This window comes from Molothrus aeneus, chromosome 2, assembly GCF_037042795.1.
Source record: "Molothrus aeneus isolate 106 chromosome 2, BPBGC_Maene_1.0, whole genome shotgun sequence".
Lineage (NCBI taxonomy): Eukaryota > Metazoa > Chordata > Aves > Passeriformes > Icteridae > Molothrus > Molothrus aeneus.
This window is the reverse complement of record NC_089647.1, coordinates 114,894,153-114,915,837: the sequence shown is the minus strand read 5'-3', so window position 1 is coordinate 114,915,837 and position 21,685 is coordinate 114,894,153. Positions and strand designations below refer to the sequence as shown.

Below are 21,685 nucleotides of genomic sequence, written 5' to 3'. Positions count from 1 at the left end.
TGCCTCCACAAAACCTGCACAATTTCAGATTCTTCTTGTAGGAAAAATCCTAAAAATAATTGGTAGCAAAAAGCAACTTTTTATTCCCTGCTACAGAGATGCCTCCAGAAAACTTCTACAATTTCAGATTCCTCTTAGATGCCTCCAGAAAACTTCTACAATTTCAGATTCCTAAACCCTATGAATGATGGCAGCAAAACCAACTTTTTGTTGCTGGTCCCTGGTACAGGGGTGCCTCCAGAAAAACCTCTGCAATTTCAGATTCCTCTTGTATGAAAAATCCTAAAAATAATTGGCAACAAAAAGCAGTTTTTAATTCCCTGGTACAGGGGTGCCTCCACAAAAGCTGCACAATTTCAGATTCCTCTTAGATGAAAAATCCTAAAAATAATGGCAGCAAAAAGCAACTTTTTATTCCCTGCTACAGAGATGCCTCCAGAAAACCTCTACAATTTCAGATTCCTCTTGTATGAAAAATCCTATGAATGATGGCAGCAAAACCAACTTTTTGTTGCTGGTCCCTGGTACAGGGGTGCCTCCACAAAACCTGCACAATTTCAGATTCCTCTTGTATGAAAAATCCTATGAATGATGGCAGCAAAAAGCAGCTTTTTGTTGCTGGTCCCTGGTACAGGGATGGCTCCACAAAACCTGCACAATTTCAGATTCCTCTTAGATGAAAAATCCTAAAAATAATTGGCAACAAAAAGCAACTTTTAATTCCTTGGTACAGGGGTGCCTCCACAAAACCTGCACAATTTCAGATTCCTCTTAGATGAAAAATCCTAAAAAATATTGGCACCAAAAAGCAACTTTTTATTGCTGGGCCCTGGTACAGGGGTGCCTCCACAAAACCTGCACAATTTCAGATTCCTCTTGTAGGAAAAATCCTAAAAATGATGGCAGCAAAAAGCAACTTTTTATTCGCTGCTACAGAGATGCCTCCAGAAAACTTCTACAATTTCAGATTCCTCTTGTAGGAAAAATCATAATTAAAGTTGATTTTCATGCAGCAGCTTTGAATTCTGCTTCCAGGAGCTTTTAAGACAAGCTCTGAAGGATAAAAACATCCAAGGGAAGCAAATTCTTGCATGCCACAGAAATGTGGTTTTTTCTAAATATGATGCAGGATTAATTTAAATTAAGAGAAAAAGGACTACAACAGGATTTTCCTCTCCTAAATTACATTTATGCAGGGAGAATGACAACAATATTCCCAAGAGCAGCTTTCTGAGCTGCAGAGACAAAATCCAGCCAATTCACTGAAACATTTCCTATTTATTGTTATTTATTCCTACTTATTGTTATTTATTCCTTTTTAATGTTATTTATTCTGCACTGCCTTCGTCTCTCAGCTGCTTTTCATCCACAGCACAGCATCCCAACAAAATTGACTTTGGCAGCCCCTCTGGAAGGGAACTGGCAGAACAAAACTGAATCTTTCCGAAACTTTTTCCTCAGAAAAGGAGAAAGTTCCTGAATGGAGAGATACAAAACCCCCCATTCATCCCAGCTGGGTGAAAGCTGCCTGGAAATTCAACAGGACCCTTAAAATGGAACATTTTACCCACTCAGGCCCACAAGAAAGGCGAACAAAATATATTCACACAAGATCAAGTATTTTGTTTGTAAGGCAGAAACATTTTATGATGTTTCCCCCCATAAATGAAGCTGAAGTTCAGAGAAACTTGTTGCATTTTTAGTGTTTATAGACCCCAAGCGCAGATGTGTCCCAGGATGAACATTTAATATTAATATTTAAGCTTTTTGTTTATAGACCCCTAGCACAGATGTGTCCCAGGATGAACATTTAATATTAATATTAGAGCTTTTTATTTTAGATCAGGGGGTCTTGGGTTGTCCTTGCTCCTGTTCTCCCCCTGCCCAACCACAGGGAGAGTTTGAGATGATCCAGTGGAGCTGACAGAATTCCTTATGGAATATGGAATTACAGAATAATTTTGGGATGCTCTGGATAATGCTTTAGGGAACAGCCAAAGTTTATCTGCTTAACTCAAGGGAAATCATGGAATGGTTTGGGTTGGGAAGGACCTCAAATCTCATCCATGGCAGGGACACCTCCCACTGTCCCAGGCTGCTCCAGCCCCAGTGTCCAACCTGGCCTTGGGCACTGCCAGGGATCCAGGGATGGAATTGCATCCCAGCCCCTGCCCACCCTGCCAGGGAAGGATTTTTCCCCACCATCCCACCTAAACCTGTAATGTTTCAGTGTGAAGCCATTCCCTGTGTGCTGTCCCTGCATCCCCTGGAAATTGTCTCTCTCCAGCTTTCCTGGGGCTCCTGCAGGCCCTGCAAGGCCACCCTGAGCTCAGCCCAAAGCTTCTCCTGTGCAGGTGAACAATCCCAGCTGTGCCAGCCTTTCCTCCCAGCAGAGCTGCTCCAGCCCTTGGAGCATCCTCACAGTCCTTGTTTTTATCATCCTTCCCTTTCCTGCCAAGATGGAAACAAGACAGAGACATAAATTTGGCAGCCCCAGCTCCTTTGGCACAGCCCCATTCCATGGGAACCCAGACACCTCCATTATTTCACGGTGACCCTTTCCTTTCCTTTCCTTTCCTTTCCTTTCCTTTCCTTTCCTTTCCTTTCCTTTCCTTTCCTTTCCTTTCCTTTCCTTTCCTTTCCTTTCCTTTCCTTTCCTTTCCTTTCCTTTCCTTTCCCCTTTTCCTTTCCTTTCCCCTTTTCCTTTCCTTTCCCCTTTTCCTTTCCTTTCCCCTTTTCCTTTCCTTTCCCCTTTTCCTTTCCTTTCCCCTTTTCCTTTCCTTTCCCCTTTTCCTTTCCTTTCCTTTCCTTTCCTTTCCTTTCCTTTCCTTTCCTTTCCTTTCCTTTCCTTTCCTTTCCTTTCCTTTCCTTTCCTTCCCTTCCCTTCCCTTCCCTTCCCTTCCCTTCCCTTCCCTTCCCTTCCAGGATAAAACCTGCAGGACAACTCAAAAGGGTGCATTTACATGAAATTTAATTCAAAACTGAATTTTCATCCCTGGTTTTATTCCAGCAGGGCCAATGCAGTGGATTGAACTCTACCAATAAGGCAGAAGGGTGAAAATGAGGGCAAATTCAGGGTTTTTTTTGCCTTTTATTCACTTAGTTTCTGAGAAGAATGGACACCTGATATCCAGGGATGTTTTGTAAGGAAAGCCACTGCTGTTCAATCATGTGGGGATTCTTTTTTTTTCCTCAACACCTGAAGCAAAATTTAAATAAATCTCCATTACAAACCCCCTCTCCTCTTTGCAGAGCTGTGGATCTTCTCATCACAGTCACAGGCAAGACCTGTGCATCCCCAACTCCCCAAAATCCACATTTCAGCCCCAAAACCTCACTACTGCCTGGTTTGATTTTGTTCCCAAGCTGAAGGAAAGGTCCCCAGGGTGAAGCAGCAGCGACAGAAAAGCCAAAATTGAGTTTGACCCCTGCAAGTTTTCCTTGAGCAAACAATTAGGATTCCTCTTGTATGAAAAATGGAAAGTAAAGTTCATTTTCATCCAGCCCCCCGCCTTGGCCTCCCCGTAATTGTGGGGTCTGCAGAGAAATGAAACTCATCCAGTCTTTGCCCAAGGTTTTCTTATCCTTCAATTTGTGCTTCTCAGGGCATTTTCCAGGGGTTTTCCTTGGTCCTGAAGGGATTTGGGCACCCTTGGCAAGGCACTGAATTAATCCTTCCATCAGATGATCCCAAATGTGGCCTGCACTCGGTGGCAGCTGGAATTCCAGATGAAATTGCTCTCAGGAAGCAAAAAGGGTGGAAAATACACAGGAAAAAACAAAAAGATTGAAGTCACTACTTCAATGTCTGGGATGGATGAGGGGAGTGACAAAAGGGCAAACACATCTTTGTGGCTGCTGGTCATCAAATCGTGATTTAATGGGAATTAAATTGTTAATTTAAATTAAATCATTAATGAAAATTAATTAATAAAAGGACAGGATAATGGCAGGGTTGGGAAACTACAGCAACAAAGCCCCAAAACTTCATAAATAACTTAAAACTGGTTATCAAATCACGATTTAAAGAAATGAAATCATTAATTAAAATGAATTAATAAAAGGACAGGATCGTGGCAGGGCCAAGAAACAACAGCAAATAAAACCCCAAAACTTCATAAATAACTTTAAATTACCACACAAATCAATGCTGTTCTACTTTAGACACAAATTCATTTTTATACAGTGCCAATCCAGCTAAAATTCAGTGTTTCAAAGTGAAATGTTGAAAAGCTTTTTTGCCCTTCAGTAAGGAGGTGTTTTAATCCTACCTGGAATGCTGAACAAGGAGATTTTTCCTCCAAATTCAGGCAGAAAAGCCAACCAACCACAGATTTATATTTACACCAAAGTGATTTTTACCAGAGCAGCTGATGATCATTTTGACAGATTTCTAAAGAACTGACATGAGATTTTCCAGGCAAATTCTCAACCATTTATTCATCTTTTAATGAAATAATAACACTTTCAACTCAATTCTCTGCTGAGGTTGGTTACAGGCTTAATAAATTATGATTATTAATTTATTAATTATAAATTAATAAATTCACTGGGTTTTAAAATAGACCTAAATAACACTGAGTCCTGGAGATAACTGAATTTGTGACACTTGGGAGAAAGGAAATAAACAAAAAAACCCCTTAAAATTCACTGTTTATAAAACATCTGAGTCACTTAACCTTGGGTATTAACAGCATGGACCCGTCAGTTCCTCTATTTCCAGCTATTCCTTTGAACTTTGTTGTCAGTAATTTCTTAAAATTAAGTTTTAAAAAGTAAATTCAACACTTGTTTGAGCAAATCTTCTCAACCCACCTTTATTTTTGGTAACTCAGTAAATCTGATATTTTGGGGGGTGGGGGAACCAGCAGATTTGGCTGAATAAAGAATTTTGTGAAGGGAAATGGAGCATTTATCACCTCAGCCCAGGAGAAACCTCCCAGAACCACAGGAAAAAGGTGAAGATGGAAAAACCAGCCACATTCTATTAATATTTACAAAGGCAAATGACATATTTACAATGCAAACACTTCCAGTTAATAATTAAAAGAGATCCTCAAGTGTTTGGCTGGCAAAACACATTTTTTCCCCCTGAATTCAAAGAGAAATTGAATTAATTTAGGAATTAAACTCAGCCTAAAAGCTGCTTTGTTTCCCTCTCAGAGGGGAATTCCAAGCAGAAAGCTGCAAGCAACAGAACACTTTTCAAACTACTTTTTTTTTTTTTTTTTAATTTTTAAAGAATAACCAGATAAATTATTGGAGCATAATTTTCAGAGCAATTCAGGTTATTAAAGTGCGTAATAATAATAATAATAATAATAATAATAATAATAATAATAATTTAATTAGAAATTCTGGCCAAAAAAAAAAAAAAGCTGGAGGAGTTTTTCTTTTTAGCTTGGAGAGGTTTTAATTAATAAAACTTATTAATCTTTTGTCCAAGCAGGTTTTAATAGCAGCTATCTGCTGTTGCAGGTGCCTCTTTCAGGGAGGAAGAACATCCTGTTGACTTCGCTGATGGGAATATCTCTCAGGGCTGGAATTGCCTCCTCCTGGAATTTCTTCTGCTGCTGCTTTCTTGCAAAGTTATCTACAAAAGATAAGGAGAGCATTTCATGGCTTCCAGGTCCTTTTCTTCCCAGAATATTATGTAATTTTATAGTGCAACACTACAAACTTAGCTACTTTGAAGGATGAAAACCCCACCGGGAGTTCCGAAAAAATCAAATATTTGAGTTTAAAAAAAGGCTTAAAGGCTTAAAATTTAGGTTTTATTTAAAGGCTTAAAATTTGGGGTTTATTCTCTAGAGATTTCCAGAATTCTCAGTGAAGAATCAAACTTTTCAAAAAGCAATAAAATTACCTGTGATGGTGTGAGTGGAGTTGAGTGGAGCTGTGCTCATCATGTTAATCCCAAAAAGCAAAATGTAACCAATTCCCACAGACACCAGGAGATAAACTGGCAGAGCAACTGCCCAGTACCTGAGAAAAAGGATTTCAAATTTGACATTTAGTAACAAATGCTTAATAACAACTCAGTTTTAATGTTGGTTTTTTATCTCTGATGAGTTTCTCCGAGAGGAAAAGAAACAACACCTCTGGTGATGGATCCTGACTCCACTGGAGCTGCTGACAAACCATCAGATAAATTCCTTTAAAAAGGTGTTTATTTCTTAATTATGGCCCAAAGTTTAGTGCATTTCCACCAGCAAACTTCCTAAAAGCAAAATGTCACATTTATCCTAAAACATCCCAATATTATTTATTGCATGGCACAACAAAACACTTTCACTATAGTTACATCAAAAAATGCTTCAGAAACATTCCAGCCCTTTATCATCAGGGAAAAATGGATTTAATGCAAGGCCATTACTTAAAAATAAAAGGTTTTTTATTTGAAAATAATTAGGATTGAGGAGTTTAATTGGCTGAACTTACTTTTGAGGCCAGTATGTCAGTCCCAGGGAGAAGAGCCAAGTCTCAGGAACATAAGCCCAGATAAGGTACAAAACTGCACAAAAAATTAAAAAGTCACAATAAGACTGATGGTGTTTTAGACTTGTACATTTTGCTTTTATTTAAACTAAAATATCTCTCCCAAGAGATTGCAGAATTTGCCTCTCAGACACAAATCCTGCCCAGTCCCTGGGATCCATTTTATATTTAACATTTAATTTCTGATTTCCTCTGAAGGCAGACAAGAATTTATTCCAATTTAAACTGCAGAACAATAAAGAAAAAACCAACAAAACCACTCCCAAACACCTCAATAAAAAGAAGCCAAAGGAACCTGAACAGAAATAACATTAAAGCAGAAAATGATCTCGCAGAGGACATTAAATGGGAAGAAAACCGGATGGAATTGCAGCTGTAATGAAAAATTATTGAAAATCCTTCCTGATTTTTCCTGGGAGAGGAGCTGAGCCCAACTCCCCAAGGGTGCCAAAGACCCACAGCAGGATCCTGCACTGAAGGATATTTGCAGCACCTTTTTTTGGGTTAGAAAAGCGTTTTCCACCCTCCCAAACCTTGGATCCTCAGTGAAATCAGCACAGAAAAGCTGATGGAACCTAAAATATTTTCCTCCGCTGTTGGCCAGATTGACTTAATTTTTATTTATTTATTTATTTATTTATTTCAGGTTTTTGGTGGGGAAGGTAACAAACACCCAGCTCTGCTGGGAGGAAAGGCTGGCACAGCTGGGATTGTTCACCTGCACAGGAGAAGCTTTGGGCTGAGCTCAGGGTGGCCTTGCAGGGCCTGCAGGAGCCCCAGGAAAGCTGGAGAGAGACAATTTCCAGGGCATGCAGGGACAGCACCCAGGGAATGGCTTCACACTGAAAAATTACAGGTTTAGGTGGGATGGTGGGGAAAAATCCTTCCCTGGCAGGGTGGGCAGGGGCTGGGATGCAATTCCACCCCTGGATCCCTGGCAGTGCCCAAGGCCAGGTTGGACACTGGGGCTGGAGCAGCCTGGGACAGTGGGAGGTGTCCCTGCCCACGGGATGAACTTTAAGGTCCCTTCCAACCCAAACCATTCCATGATTTCCCTTGAGTTAAGCAGATAAACTTTGGCTGTTCTCTAAAGCATTGTCCAGACCATCCCAAAGTAACACCACAACAACCTCCAGCGCTTGGTGAATGTGAAAACGTGCGCGATTCGGGGCAAAAACGGAATAAAACGTGAACGCTGCAAAGCAGCAGCGCGGGGTGACGGATCCGGCTGTGGGATACTCACTGAAGCCAAACCACGAGCCCAAAAAAAGCGCAAATCCATAAATTGCCCTTTCTGGCAGCGGGGCCGGAGAGTTCTCAACCATCCCGGGCTGTTCCCTTTAACTTCGCGGGGAGGGCGGAGATTTCCTGGGCAGCTCCTCGGGGGGACCCCCGGCTGCGGGGACCGCACCCCTCCCTCTCTCCCTCCCTGGGACAGCAGGAGGAGGAGGAGGAGGAGGAGGAGGAGGAGGAGGAGGAGGAGGAGGAGGAGGAGGAGGAAGGGAGGAAGGGAGGAAGGAAGGAAGGGAGGGAGGAAGGCTCTCCCTACCCCCCGCTCCCGCCTCCGCGCCGCCCGCATCCGGCCACTCGCGCAGGCGCGCGGCCCGCGGATTGGCCGCTGCCCGTGACGTCAGAGGGCGGGCGACCAATGGGCGGTGCATCCGGTGGGCGGGGCGCGCTGAGGCGGCGGGAGCGGGAGCGGCGGCGGCGGATCGGGATCGGAGCCGTGAGCCGGAGCGGTGCGTGCGCCATGCGGGGATGAATGCAGGAATGGAGGGAAGGAAGGAGGGAGGGAGCGAGCGGTGGCTGCTCGGCCGCCTTCCCCCACGCCTCGCCCCGCCCGGCCCGGAGCCGCCGCTCGCTGCCCGGTCTGCGCCCGGTACCGTGACGGGCGCTCCCGGCCCGCCCGGGGCGGAGCGCGGTGCCGTGCGCCTCCCCGGGCTCTGGCAGTCCGTGCCGGCGGGATAAGGCACGTGAGCGGCCGGCCCGGGCCGTTCCGGGATCGGATGGCGGGGGGGGAGCCTGGGAGCTGCCGGGACGGGGCGGAGTGTTCGGCATCCCGGGGCGTCGCCGTGATTCCCACGTTTCAGCCGTGATTCCCGGGCATACAGCCACGACTCCTACGTTTCCTCCGCGATGCCCGGGATGGAGCTGTGGTTGTGGGGCTGCCGCTGTGATTCCCGGGGGGTTCAGCCGTGATTCCCGGGGGGTTCAGCCGTGATTCCCGGGATGTAGCCGTGATTCCCAGGGTTCAGCCGTGGTGATTCCCGGGGATGCAGCCGCGATTCCCGGGGTGTAGCCGGGATGTAGCCGCGATTCCCGGGATGTAGCCGAGATTCCCAGGGTTCAGCCGTGGTGATTCCCGGGATGCAGCTGCAATTCCTGGGGTTCAGCCACGATTCCCGGGGATTCGGCTGTGATTCCCGAGGTGCAGCCGGGATTCCCGGGATGCTGCCGTGATTCCCGGGCTGCTGCTCCCATTGTCCCGGCAGGGATAACGTGCTTCAGCTCTGTTGCCGTGCCGATCAGAGTTAGTCTCTGTCCCACGCTTCCAGCCGGGTTTAGGCTGGCCGTGCTCAGCATTAAGCTCTGCCGAAGTGCTGCACAGTTTTCCAAAACCCAGCCAAGTGAAGTTTAGCAGTGAGATCCTTGGAAGCGTTGGCAGCTCCTGGTTTTTGTGTTTCTGGTGTTTCTCACCCTCCTTTTCTCTCAGGGTGATGTGCCATGGCCGATCCTCTCTCCAAGTCCGACCTCGTTTCAGCCTTGGCTCTCTTTGCTGGTGATCCAACCTATTTTCAGCTGGTAAGTGGGGTTGGAGCTCGATGGGAAGCTGTAACCCTGATTTTTGAAGTTTTCCTAAGCCTTCTGATGTTTACATTCTTGTAAGGAACTTTCTCACATGCTTTAGGCAAATAACTTATTGTGTGGCATTCTTTAATGGAGGAGGAGAAATTTGTTTTGTCCAGTGTCATTGGAGAGGTGGCACTGTCACCCTCCAATCCTCTGCCACTTTTGGAAATCTGTAAATGTTGGAGCCAGAAATTAAAAAGTCCTTGTTTACCCTGAAAAGAGCGGCAAGTTATTTTGTGTCCTGTAGTGACAGGAAACTTGCAGGATGTTCCAGGGGGGATTTTACCCAGATCTGGCCCTGGCACAGGGTGCCCAGAGCAGCTGGGGCTGCCCCTGGATCCCTGGAATGTCCAAGGCCAGTTGGATATTGGGGATGGAGCAGCCTGGCACAGTGGGAGCTGTCCCTGCCATGGCAGGGATGGGATTATATTTAAATTCCCTTCCAATCAAAATGATTCTGGGATTCTCTGATCAGATCTCCAGAGTCACTCCCAGTGCTGATGAACTCAAGCTGCTGTCTGGCCACGATTCCCTTACAAAAACCCCAAAACTGGGGCAGAGCCAGAGCCTGTGTCCCCTGCCAGCAGCAGGGGGACATTGCTGAGTGCAGCTCCTGTCACACAACCTGCCCAACCTGTTGGTCCTGTGGCCATTCCCGGGCTGCTGCAGCTCAGCCTGACACTCAGTGCCTGTCCCTGCAGGGCATTCAGCTCTGGGGCCCTGGGGTTTAAACTCTGGGTTCCTGGGATTTCAGCTCTTGGCTTGTGGAATTTCAGTTCTTAGCCCCTGGGATTTCCCCTTTGGGTTCCTGGGATTTGAGCTGTTGTTTCCCGGGATTTGAGCTCTGAGATCCTGGGATTTCATCTTTGGGTTCCAGGGATTTCAGCTCTTGCCCTGTGGGATTGCAGTGCTGGGTTCCTGGGATTTGAGCTCTTGGGCCCTGTGGGATTTGAGCTCTTGGGCCCTGTGGGATTTCAGCTCTTGGCCTTTGGGATTTCAGCTCTGGGTTCCTGGGATTTCACCTCTTTCCCCCTGGGATTTCAGCTCTTGGCTTGTGGAATTTCAGCTCTTAGCCCCTGGGATTTCCCCTTTGGGTTCCTGGGATTTCAGTGCTGGGTTCCTGGAATTTCATCTTTGGGTTCCAGGGATTTCAGCTCTTGGCCCTGTGGGATTTCAGCTCTTGGCCTTTGGGATTTCAGCTCTTGGCTCCTGGGATTTCAGCTCTTGGTATCTGGGATTCTAATTCTGGGGTCCTGGGATTTGAGCTCTTGGGCCCTGTGGGATTTGAGCTCTTGGGCCCTGTGGGATTTGAGCTCTTGGGCCCTGTGGGATTTGAGCTCTTGGGCCCTGTGGGATTTGAGCCCTTGGGCCCTGTGGGATTTGAGCCCTTGGGCCCTGTGGGATTTGAGCTCTTGGGCCCTGTGGGATTTCAGCTCTTGGGCCCTGTGGGATTTCAGCTCTTGGGCCCTGTGGGATTTGAGCTCTTGGGCCCTGTGGGATTTGAGCTCTTGGGCCCTGTGGGATTTGAGCTCTTGGGCCCTGTGGGATTTCAGCTCTTGGCTCCTGTGGGATTTCAGCTCTTGCCCTGTGGGATTTCAGCTCTGCGCTCCTGGGATTTCAGCTCTTGGCCTTTGGGATTTCAGCTCTTGGCTCCTGGGATTTCAGCTCTTGGTATCTGGGATTCTAATTCTGGGGTCCTGGGATTTGAGCTCTTGGGCCCTGTGGGATTTGAGCTCTTGGGCCCTGTGGGATTTGAGCTCTTGGGCCCTGTGGGATTTGAGCTCTTGGGCCCTGTGGGATTTGAACTCTTGGGCCCTGTGGGATTTGAGCCCTTGGGCCCTGTGGGATTTGAGCTCTTGGGCCCTGTGGGATTTGAGCTCTTGGGCCCTGTGGGATTTGAGCTCTTGGGCCCTGTGGGATTTCAGCTCTTGGGCCCTGTGGGATTTCAGCTCTTAGCCCCTGGGATTTCCCCTTTGGGTTCCTGGGATTTGAGCTCTGAGATCCTGGGATTTCATCTTTGGGTTCCAGGGATTTCAGCTCTTGTCCCCTGGGATTTCAGCTCTTGCCCTGTGGGATTGCAGTGCTGGGTTCCTGGGATTTGAGCTCTTGGGCCCTGTGGGATTTGAGCTCTTGGCTCCTGTGGGATTTGAGCTCTTGGGCCCTGTGGGATTTGAGCTCTGGGCTCCTGTGGGATTTCAGCTCTTGCCCTGTGGGATTTCAGCTCTGGGCTCCTGTGGGATTTGAGCTCTCGGGCCCTGTGGGATTTGAGCTCTCGGGCCCTGTGGGATTTGAGCTCTCGGGCCCTGTGGGATTTCAGCTCTGGGCTCCTGTGGGATTTCAGCTCTGGGTTCCTGTGGGATTTCAGCTCTTGGTTCCTGGGATTCCAATTCTGGGGTCCTGGAATTTCAGCTCTTGGCCCCTGGGATTTCCCCTTTGGGTTCCTGGGATTTCAGCTCTTTCCCTTTGGGATTTCAGCTCTGGGCTCCTGTGGGATTTCAGCTCTTGGCCTGTGGGTTTCAACTTTTATTTCCTGGGATTTCAGCTCTTTTAATTATTATTATTTTTGTCCTTCCTCCTCTGAAGGGTTTGGTGTGAATTTTTAATGCCTCTGATTCCATTCAGAATTTATTTGCACCAGTGAAAAATTTTTTGGGTGCTTGCTGCTGCCAAAGCAAAATCTTTAGGAGCTCTCAGTTGTCTTTCAAGATGAGCTGATTTTTAAATCACAGTTGATTTTTTTCCTCCTCTTTGTTATTGTGTGTCCTGGCCTGTTAAATCCATGAATTTTATAATTTCTGCATTTCTATGAAATGATAGTGCAGCACTTCCTGTGATAGAGAGTGTTCATTAAATCACTCATTTAGGATGTTTGCTAAAATTACAGACTTTGTAGGGATCTATAAATAGGAATAAATAATTTCTTTTTCAGCTTGAGGTGCTCAAATGGGGTTAAACCCCTTAAAAGTAACATGAAATACTAAATTAACTCCCTTTATTTTCCTCTAGGTGGTTTTATTTAAATACACATTCAAAATGTAATTATTATTTTTGATTTTTTTTTTTAAAACCTGTGTTACCTTCTTAAAACTTTGAGTTTAGTTAGGTCCTCTTGAACATGATTTTGCTGCCTGATTTTTTGAATTATGAATTCCTAGAATCTTCTTCTGGTGTGACTGAAAATATTGTTTAAATGAGTAAAGCTTTTCCTGTCCATTCACAACCATTAACCTGTGGCCATTTTTTTAATGGGGATGCAGGTAAATATTCTTTTTTCCTCCAAACAAAATGCTTTCTTTGCTCCTGGCTTTGTTTGCTATTGGCTGTGCAATGTAATAAATGGTAAATATGTAATAAATGGTAAATATGTAATAAATGGTAAATATATAAATATGTATATATAAATATGTAAATAATGTGTTTATCTTTAGGATCATGGAAGCTTTGGACAGACAGTGCCACCTAATCCTAAAACAGGTATGGAAACAAAACCAGTTCTTCATTTCTTGGATCTTTGGATTGCTATTTAATTTTATTTTTCCTTATTTTGCCTGAAAATTGGTTCATTATTATTTTTTAGCAGAAGCATTGTTATATTCTGTTACCCTGGAACAATTCTCATCTGTTTCTCCTAATGTACATTAAATATTCAGTAATATTTACAGAAATGCAGGCAATGAATGCTGAGAGGGTGGAGATGCAAGGCTGGTGGTTTCAGCTGTGTAGGTCTAAAAACAATTTCCATTTTTTGGGGTATTTTTTTGCAGGGAATGTTTTGCAGTAACAATTCACCAAAAATTCCCAGTTGCAGAAAAACAGATGGCTCAAATTCGAAATTTTATTTTCTGCACCACCCCCTAATTTGTGGGAATAAGCAGATAAACAGCTGTGGAAGGGAAATTTTTGGGTGTGGTTTTTTTTATGGGGCATTTTGTGTATTTTTTGTGGTTTTTTTTTTTTTGGTGTGGGGTTTTTTTGGGTGTTTTTTTGGTGTATTTTCTTTTGCGTAATTTTTTGCGTAATTTTTTTGTGTATTTTTGTGAGTTTTCCCCCCGTGTCTTTTTCCCCTTTCTCACCTTTTTCCCCCTCTCTTTTCCCTGCCTTGTCTTTTCCCCTGGTTTTTTCCTCTCTTTTTCCCCATTTTTTCCTGTCTTTTCCCCTGGTTTTTTCCTCTCTTTTTCCCCATTTTTTCCTGTTATTTCCCCTGGTTTTTTCCTCTCTTTTTCCCCATTTTTTCCTGTCTTTTCCCCTGGTTTTTTCCTCTCTTTTTCCCCATTTTTTCCTGTTTTTCCCCTGTCTATCCCCTGCCCTTTTCCTGCCCTTTCTCCCTATTTTTCCGTCTCCTTTTCCCATCTTTTTCCCGTCTGTTATCCCTGGGGTTTTTTCCCCCTTTTTTTTTTCCCCTTTTTTTCCCCCGTTTTTTTTCCCCGTTTTTTTTTTCCTGTCCTTTCCCCTCTTTCTTCCCCTGTACTTTTTCCTTGTTTTTTTTCCTTGTTTTTTTCCTTGTTTTTTTCCTTGTTTTTTTCCTTGTTTTTTTCCTTGTTTTTTTCCTTGTTTTTTTCCTTGTTTTTTTTCCTTGTTTTTTTTTCCTGTTTTTTTCCTGTTTTTTTTTCCTGTTTTTTTTCCCTGGTTTTTTTTCTTTTTTTTTTTTTTTTCCTGGTTTTTTCCTGTTTTTTTTCCTTGTTTTTTTTCCTATTTTTGTTCCTTGGTTTTTTTCCTGTTTTTTTTTTCTGTTTTTTTTCTGTTTTTTTTTTTCCCTGTTTTTTTTTTTCCCTGTTTTTTTTTACCCTGTTTTTTTTTCCTGTTTTTTTTTCCTGGTTTTTTTTTTCCTGTTTTTTTTTCCTGTTTTTTTTTCCCATTTTTTTTCCTGTTTTTTTTTTTTTTCCTGTTTTTTTTTTCCTTGTTTTTTTTTCCTGTTTTTTTTTTCCTGTTTTTTTTTCCTGTTTTTTTTTCCTGTTTTTTTTCTTGTTTTTTTTCCTTGTTTTTTTTCCTTGTTTTTTTTCCTTGTTTTTTTTCCTTGTTTTTTTTCCTTGTTTTTTTTCCTTGTTTTTTTTCCTTGTTTTTTTTTCCTTGTTTTTTTTCCTGGTTTTTTTTTCCTGGTTTTTTTTCCTGGTTTTTTTCCTGTTTTTTTTTTTCCTTGGTTTTTTTCCTTGGTTTTTTCCCTGTTTTTTTTTTTCCCTGTTTTTTTTTCCTGTTTTTTTTTCCTTGTTTTTTTTCCTGTTTTTTTTCCTGTTTTTTTTTTTCCTGGTTTTTTTTTCTCCTTTTTTTTTTCTCCTTTTTTTTTTCTCCTGTTTTTTTTTTCCTGGTTTTTTTCCTGGTTTTTTTCCTATTTTTTTTTTCCTGTTGTTTTTTTTTCCTTTGGAATTTCTGAAATAATGGTTGATTTTAAAATTATTGGTACTTTATAATGCCTGAAATAATGATTTATTTTAATATTTATTGGTACTTTATAATGCCTGAAATCATGATTGATTTTAATGTTTATTGGCACTTTGGAATGCCTGAATTAATCCATTATTTTATTATTTATTGGTATTTATATACCAATATATTAAATTTTATGAAATATATTTATTTATTTATTTATTTATTTATTTTTATATTTATTGGTATTTATAATGCCTGAAATAATGATTGATTTTAATATTTATTGGCACTTTGGAATGCCTGAATTAATCCATTATTTTATTATTTATTGGCATTTATATACCAATATATTAAATTTTATGAAATATATTTATTTATTTATTTATTTATTTATTTTTATATTTATTGGTATTTATAATGCCTGAAATAATGATTGATTTTAATATTTATTGGCACTTTGGAATGCCTGAATTAATCCATTATTTTATTATTTATTGGCATTTATATACCAATATATTAAATTTTATGAAATATATTTATTTATTTATTTATTTATTTATTTTTATATTTATTGGTATTTATAATGCCTGAAATAATGATTGATTTTAATATTTATTGGCACTTTGGAATGTCTGAATTAATCCATTATTTTATTATTTATTGGTATTTATATACCAATATATTAAATTTTATGAAATATATTTATTTATTTATTTATTTATTTATTTTTATATTTATTGGTATTTATAATGCCTGAAATAATGATTGATTTTAATATTTATTGGCACTTTGGAATGCCTGAATTAATCCATTATTTTATTATTTATTGGCATTTATATACCAATATATTAAATTTTATGAAATATATTTATTTATTTATTTATTTATTTATTTTTATATTTATTGGTATTTATAATGCCTGAAATAATGATTGATTTTAATATTTATTGGCACTTTGGAATGCCTGAATTAATCCATTATTTTATTATTTATTGGTATTTATATACCAATATATTAAATTTTATGAAATATATTTATAATCTATTTATTTATTTATTTATTTTTGTATTTATTGGTATTTATAATGCCTGCAATAATGATTGATTTTGGTATTTACTGGCACTTTGGAATGCCTGAATTGTGCCCTGGAATTGCCATTTGTTTTATTTTTGCCCTTCCAGGAGTCGATCCCTGTGAGGTGTGGTGCAGCAAGCCCGTGGAAAAATTGAGGGAAATTTGCAACGTGATCAAAATCAGGATTTTCTGGTGTGCTCTCTTCACCAGGGAAAGCACTTCCTTTGTGGATACTTTCTGGTGAGAATCCTCATTTTCCAAGGGCATTTCTCTCCCAACCCTCCACTTTTCCAAGGGCATTTCCCTCCCAACCCTCCACTTTTCCAAGGGCATTTCCCTCCAAACCCTCCCACTTTTCCAAGGGCATTTCCCTCCAAACCCTCCCACTTTTCCAAGGGCATTTCCCTCCCAATCCTCCCACTTTTCCAAGGGTGTTTCCCTCCCAACCCTCCACTTTTCCAAGGGCATTTCCCTCCCAATCCTCCACTTTTCCAAGGGCATTTCCCACCAAACCCTCCACTTTTCCAAGGGCATTTCCCTCCAAACCCTCCCACTTTTCCAAGGGCATTTCCCTCCAAACCCTCCCACTTTTCCAAGGGCGTTTCCCTCCAAACCCTCCCACTTTTCCAAGGGCATTTCCCTCCAAACCCTCCCACTTTTCCAAGGGCATTTCCCTCCCAATCCTCCACTTTTCCAAGGGCATTTCCCTCCAAACCCTCCCACTTTTCCAAGGGCATTTCCCTCCAAACCCTCCCACTTTTCCAAGGGCATTTCCCTCCAAACCCTCCCACTTTTCCAAGGGCATTTCCCTCCAAACCCTCCCACTTTTCCAAGGGCATTTCCCTCCAAACCCTCCCACTTTTCCAAGGGCATTTCCCACCAAACCCTCCCACTTTTCCAAGGGCATTTCCCTCCCAATCCTCCACTTTTCCAAGGGCATTTCCCTCCCAATCCTCCACTTTTCCAAGGGCATTTCCCTCCCAATCCTCCCACTTTTCCAAGGGCATTTCCCTCCCAATCCTCCACTTTTCCAAGGGTGTTTCCCTCCAACCCTCCCACTTTTCCAAGGGCATTTCCCTCCAAACCCTCCCACTTTTCCAAGGGCATTTCCCTCCAAACCCTCCCACTTTTCCAAGGGCATTTCCCTCCCAATCCTCCACTTTTCCAAGGACATTTCCCTCCCAATCCTCCCACTTTTCCTTGTTCCTGGGAAAATTCCATGGGTGCTTCCAGTGAGGCTCCAACTGGTGCAGAAATGTTGGACTGGGTTGAGGTCAGAAATTCTTGAATCCACAGGAAAAAAATTAAAAAATTAAGATGGATTTTCTGAAGTTTGGAATCTTTGGGATTTTCAAATCCTTGGGATTTTGGAGTTTGGAATCTTTGGGATTTTGGAGTTTGGAACCTTTGGGACTTGGGAGTTTGGGATCTTTGTGACTTTGAAGTTTAGAACCTTTGGGATCCTGGAGTTTTGGAACCTTTGGGGATCCTGGAGTTTGGGACCTTTGGGGAACCTGGAGTTTGGGATCTTTGGGACTTGGGAGTTTGGGATCTTTGGGGATTTTGGAGTTTGGAATCTTGGGGATTTTGGAGTTTGGAATCTTGGGGATATTTTGGAGTTTGGAATCTTGGGGATTTTGGCATCCTTGGGATTTTGGAGTTTGCAATTTTTGGGATTTTGGAACTTTGGGGACTTTGGAGTTCGGGACCTTTGGGGATCCTGGAGTTTTGGAACCTTTGGGGATCCTGGAGTTTGGGATCTTTGAGACTTTGGACTATTCGAACCTTTTGGAACCTTTGGGGATTTTTGAGTTTTGGGATCTTTGGGGATTTTTGAGTTTTGGAACCATTGGGGATCGTGGAGTTTGGAACCATTTGGGATCCTGGAGTTTGGGACCTTTGGGGATTTTTGAGTTTGGGACCTTTGGGGATTTTGGAGTTTGGGAACCTTTGGGGATTCTGGAGTTTGGGAACCTTTGGGGATTCTGGAGTTTGGGAACCTTTGGGGATCCTGGAGTTTGGAAACTTTGGGGATCCTGGAGTTCGGAACCTTTGGGGATCCTGGAGTTTGGGATCTTTGGGACTTGGGAGTTTAGGACCTTTGGGGATTTTTGAGTTTTGGGACCTTTGGGGATCTGGAGTTTGGGACCTTTGGGGATTTTGGGGTTTGGAATCTTGGGGATTTTGGGGTTTGGAATCTTGGGGATTTTGGAACTTTGGGGACTTTGGAGTTTGGGAACCTTTGGGGATCCTGGAGTTTGGGAACCTTTGGGGATCCTGGAGTTTGGGATCTTTGGGGATTGTGGAGTTTGGGACCTTTGGGGATTTTTGAGTTTGGGACCTTTGGGGATTTTTGAGTTTTGGGACCTTTTGGGATTTTTGAGTTTTGGGACCTTTTGGGATTTTTGAGTTTTGGGACCTTTTGGGATTTTTGAGTTTTGGGACCTTTGGGGATTTTTGAGTTTTGGGACCTTTGGGGATTTTTGAGTTTTGGGACCTTTGGGGATCTGGAGTTTGGGACCTTTGGGGATTTTGGGGTTTGGAATCTTGGGGATTTTGGAACTTTGGGGACTTTGGAGTTTGGGAACCTTTGGGGATCCTGGAGTTTGGGAACCTTTGGGGATCCTGGAGTTTTGGACCTTTGGGGATTTTTGAGTTTGGGACCTTTGGGGATTTTTGAGTTTTGGGACCTTTGGGGACTTTTGAGTTTTGGGACCTTTGGGGATTTTTGAGTTTTGGGACCTTTGGGGATTTTTGAGTTTTGGGACCTTTGGGGATCCTGGAGTTTTGGAACCTTTGGGGATCCTGGAGTTTGGGAACCTTTGGGGATTCCGGAGTTTGGGAACCTTTGGGGATTCTGGAGTTTGGGAACCTTTGGGGATTTTTGAGTTTGGGACCTTTGGGGATTCCGGAGTTTGGGACCTTTGGGGATTCTGGAGTTTGGGAACCTTTGGGGATTCTGGAGTTTGGGAACCTTTGGGGATTCCGGAGTTTGGGACCTTTGGGGATTTTGGAGTTTGGGACCTTTGGGGATTTTGGAGTTTGGGAACCTTTGGGGATTCCGGAGTTTGGGAACCTTTGGGGATTTTGGAGTTTGGGAACCTTTGGGGATCCTGGAGTTTGGGAACCTTTGGGGATCCTGGAGTTTTGGACCTTTGGGGATTTTTGAGTTTGGGACCTTTGGGGATTTTTGAGTTTTGGCACCTTTGGGGATTTTTGAGTTTTGGGACCTTTGGGGATCTGGAGGTTGGGACCTTTGGGGATTTTGGGGTTTGGAATCTTGGGGATTTTGGAACTTTGGGGACTTTGGAGTTTGGGAACCTTTGGGGATCCTGGAGTTTGGGAACCTTTGGGGATCCTGGAGTTTTGGACCTTTGGGGATTTTTGAGTTTGGGACCTTTGGGGATTTTTGAGTTTTGGGACCTTTGGGGACTTTTGAGTTTTGGGACCTTTGGGGATTTTTGAGTTTTGGGACCTTTGGGGATTTTTGAGTTTTGGGACCTTTGGGGATCCTGGAGTTTTGGAACCTTTGGGGATCCTGGAGTTTGGGAACCTTTGGGGATTCCGGAGTTTGGGAACCTTTGGGGATTCCGGAGTTTGGGAACCTTTGGGGATTTTGGAGTTTGGGACCTTTGGGGATTCCGGAGTTTGGGACCTTTGGGGATTCCGGAGTTTGGGAACCTTTGGGGATTCCGGAGTTTGGGACCTTTGGGGATTTTGGAGTTTGGGACCTTTGGGGATTTTGGAGTTTGGGAACCTTTGGGGATTCCGGAGTTTGGGAACCTTTGGGGATTCCGGAATTTGGGAACCTTTGGGGATTTTGGAGTTTGGGAACCTTTGGGGATTCCGGAGTTTGGGAACCTTTGGGGATTGTGGAGTTTGGGACCTTTGGGGATTGTGGAGTTTGGGAACCTTTGGGGATTGTGGAGTTTGGGAACCTTTGGGGATTCTGGAGTTTAGGAACCTTTGGGGATTTTTGAGTTTAGGAACCTTTGGGGATTTTTGAGTTTTGGGACCTTTGGGGATTCCGGAGTTTGGGACCTTTGGGGATTTTTGAGTTTGGGACCTTTGGGGATTTTTGAGTTTTGGGACCTTTGGGGATTTTTGAGTTTGGGACCTTTGGGGATTTTTGAGTTTTGGGACCTTTGGGGATTTTTGAGTTTTGGGACCTTTGGGGATTCCGGAGTTTCGGAACCTTTGGGGATTCCGGAGTTTGGGAACCTTTGGGGATTCTGGAGTTTGGGAACCTTTGGGGATTCCGGAGTTTGGGACCTTTGGGGATTTTGGAGTTTGGGAACCTTTGGGGATTTTGGAGTTTGGGACCTTTGGGGATCCTGGAGTTTGGAACCTTTGGGGATCCTGGAGTTCGGAACCTTTGGGGATCCTGGAGTTTGGGATCTTTGGGACTTGGGAGTTTAGGACCTTTGGGGATTTTTGAGTTTTGGGACCTTTGGGGATCTGGAGTTTGGGACCTTTGGGGATTTTGGGGTTTGGAATCTTGGGGATTTTGGGGTTTGGAATCTTGGGGATTTTGGAACTTTGGGGACTTTGGAGTTTGGGAACCTTTGGGGATCCTGGAGTTTGGGAACCTTTGGGGATCCTGGAGTTTGGGAACCTTTGGGGATTTTTGAGTTTTGGACCTTTGGGGATTTTTGAGTTTTGGGACCTTTGGGGATTTTTGAGTTTTGGGACCTTTGGGGATTTTTGAGTTTTGGGACCTTTGGGGATTTTTGAGTTTTGGGACCTTTGGGGATTTTTGAGTTTTGGGACCTTTGGGGATCCTGGAGTTTTGGAACCTTTGGGGATCCTGGAGTTTGGGAACCTTTGGGGATTCCGGAGTTTGGGAACCTTTGGGGATTCCGGAGTTTGGGAACCTTTGGGGATTCCGGAGTTTGGGACCTTTGGGGATTTTGGAGTTTGGGAACCTTTGGGGATTCCGGAGTTTGGGAACCTTTGGGGATTCCGGAATTTGGGAACCTTTGGGGATTTTGGAGTTTGGGAACCTTTGGGGATTCCGGAGTTTGGGAACCTTTGGGGATTGTGGAGTTTGGGAACCTTTGGGGATTCTGGAGTTTGGGACCTTTGGGGATTTTTGAGTTTAGGAACCTTTGGGGATTTTTGAGTTTTGGGACCTTTGGGGATTTTTGAGTTTGGGACCTTTGGGGATTTTTGAGTTTTGGGACCTTTGGGGATTTTTGGGACCTTTGGGGAGTTTTGGGACCTTTGGGGATTTTTGAGTTTTGGAACCTTTGGGGATTCCGGAGTTTGGGAACCTTTGGGGATTCTGGAGTTTGGGAACCTTTGGGGATTCTGGACTTTGGGAACCTTTGGGGATTCCGGAGTTTGGGACCTTTGGGGATTTTGGAGTTTGGGAACCTTTGGGGATTTTGGAGTTTGGGAACCTTTGGGGATCCTGGAGTTTGGAACCTTTGGGGATCCTGGAGTTCGGAACCTTTGGGGATCCTGGAGTTTGGGATCTTTGGGACTTGGGAGTTTAGGACCTTTGGGGATTTTTGAGTTTTGGGACCTTTGGGGATCTGGAGTTTGGGACCTTTGGGGATTTTGGGGTTTGGAATCTTGGGGATTTTGGGGTTTGGAATCTTGGGGATTTTGGAACTTTGGGGACTTTGGAGTTTGGGAACCTTTGGGGATCCTGGAGTTTGGGAACCTTTGGGGATCCTGGAGTTTGGGAACCTTTGGGGATCCTGGAGTTTGGGACCTTTGGGGATTTTTGTGTTTGGGACCTTTGGGGATTTTTGTGTTTGGGACCTTTGGGGATTTTTGAGTTTTGGGACCTTTGGGGATTTTTGAGTTTTGGGACCTTTGGGGATTTTTGAGTTTTGGAACCTTTGGGGATCCTGGAGTTTGGGAACCTTTGGGGATTCCAGTGTTTGGGAAC

At 43.6% G+C, this 21,685-nt stretch overlaps 2 protein-coding genes across 2 annotated transcripts in view; one reads left to right on the top strand and one right to left on the bottom strand.

Annotated features, from left to right (window-relative positions):
* Window positions 1-5,367: 5,367 nt before the first annotated feature.
* On the bottom strand, window positions 5,368-7,975 carry PIGP (phosphatidylinositol glycan anchor biosynthesis class P). Its single transcript, XM_066571703.1, has 4 exons — window positions 7,742-7,975; window positions 6,442-6,514; window positions 5,867-5,985; window positions 5,368-5,593 (listed from the first exon to the last, which is right to left on the bottom strand). Exons 1-4 carry the CDS (start codon window positions 7,821-7,823, stop codon window positions 5,463-5,465), a joined length of 405 nt encoding a protein of 134 aa, XP_066427800.1. The 5' UTR covers window positions 7,824-7,975; the 3' UTR covers window positions 5,368-5,462.
* Window positions 7,976-8,166: 191 nt separating this feature from the next.
* TTC3 (tetratricopeptide repeat domain 3) overlaps window positions 8,167-21,685 on the top strand; it is a 78,294-nt gene continuing 64,775 nt past the window's right edge. Inside the window, exons 1-4 of the mRNA XM_066545561.1 lie at window positions 8,167-8,237; window positions 9,212-9,300; window positions 12,777-12,822; window positions 15,894-16,026. Of these exons, the coding sequence (XP_066401658.1) occupies window positions 9,223-9,300; window positions 12,777-12,822; window positions 15,894-16,026 (257 nt within the window). The 5' untranslated portion in view covers window positions 8,167-8,237; window positions 9,212-9,222. The remainder of the gene's footprint in view (window positions 8,238-9,211; window positions 9,301-12,776; window positions 12,823-15,893; window positions 16,027-21,685) is intronic.

Bases quoted from the DNA above. Each gene is read 5' to 3' on its own strand.
- PIGP (XM_066571703.1), bottom strand. From the start codon at position 7,823: ATGGTTGAGAACTCTCCGGCCCCGCTGCCAGAAAGGGCAATTTATGGA. The intron at 6,515-7,741 runs GTGAGTATCCCA...TTTTTTGTGCAG, and splicing joins GGGCTCGTGGTTTGGCTTCA to TTTTGTACCTTATCTGGGCT. The intron at 5,986-6,441 runs GTAAGTTCAGCC...CCTTTTTCTCAG, and splicing joins CTGACATACTGGCCTCAAAA to GTACTGGGCAGTTGCTCTGC.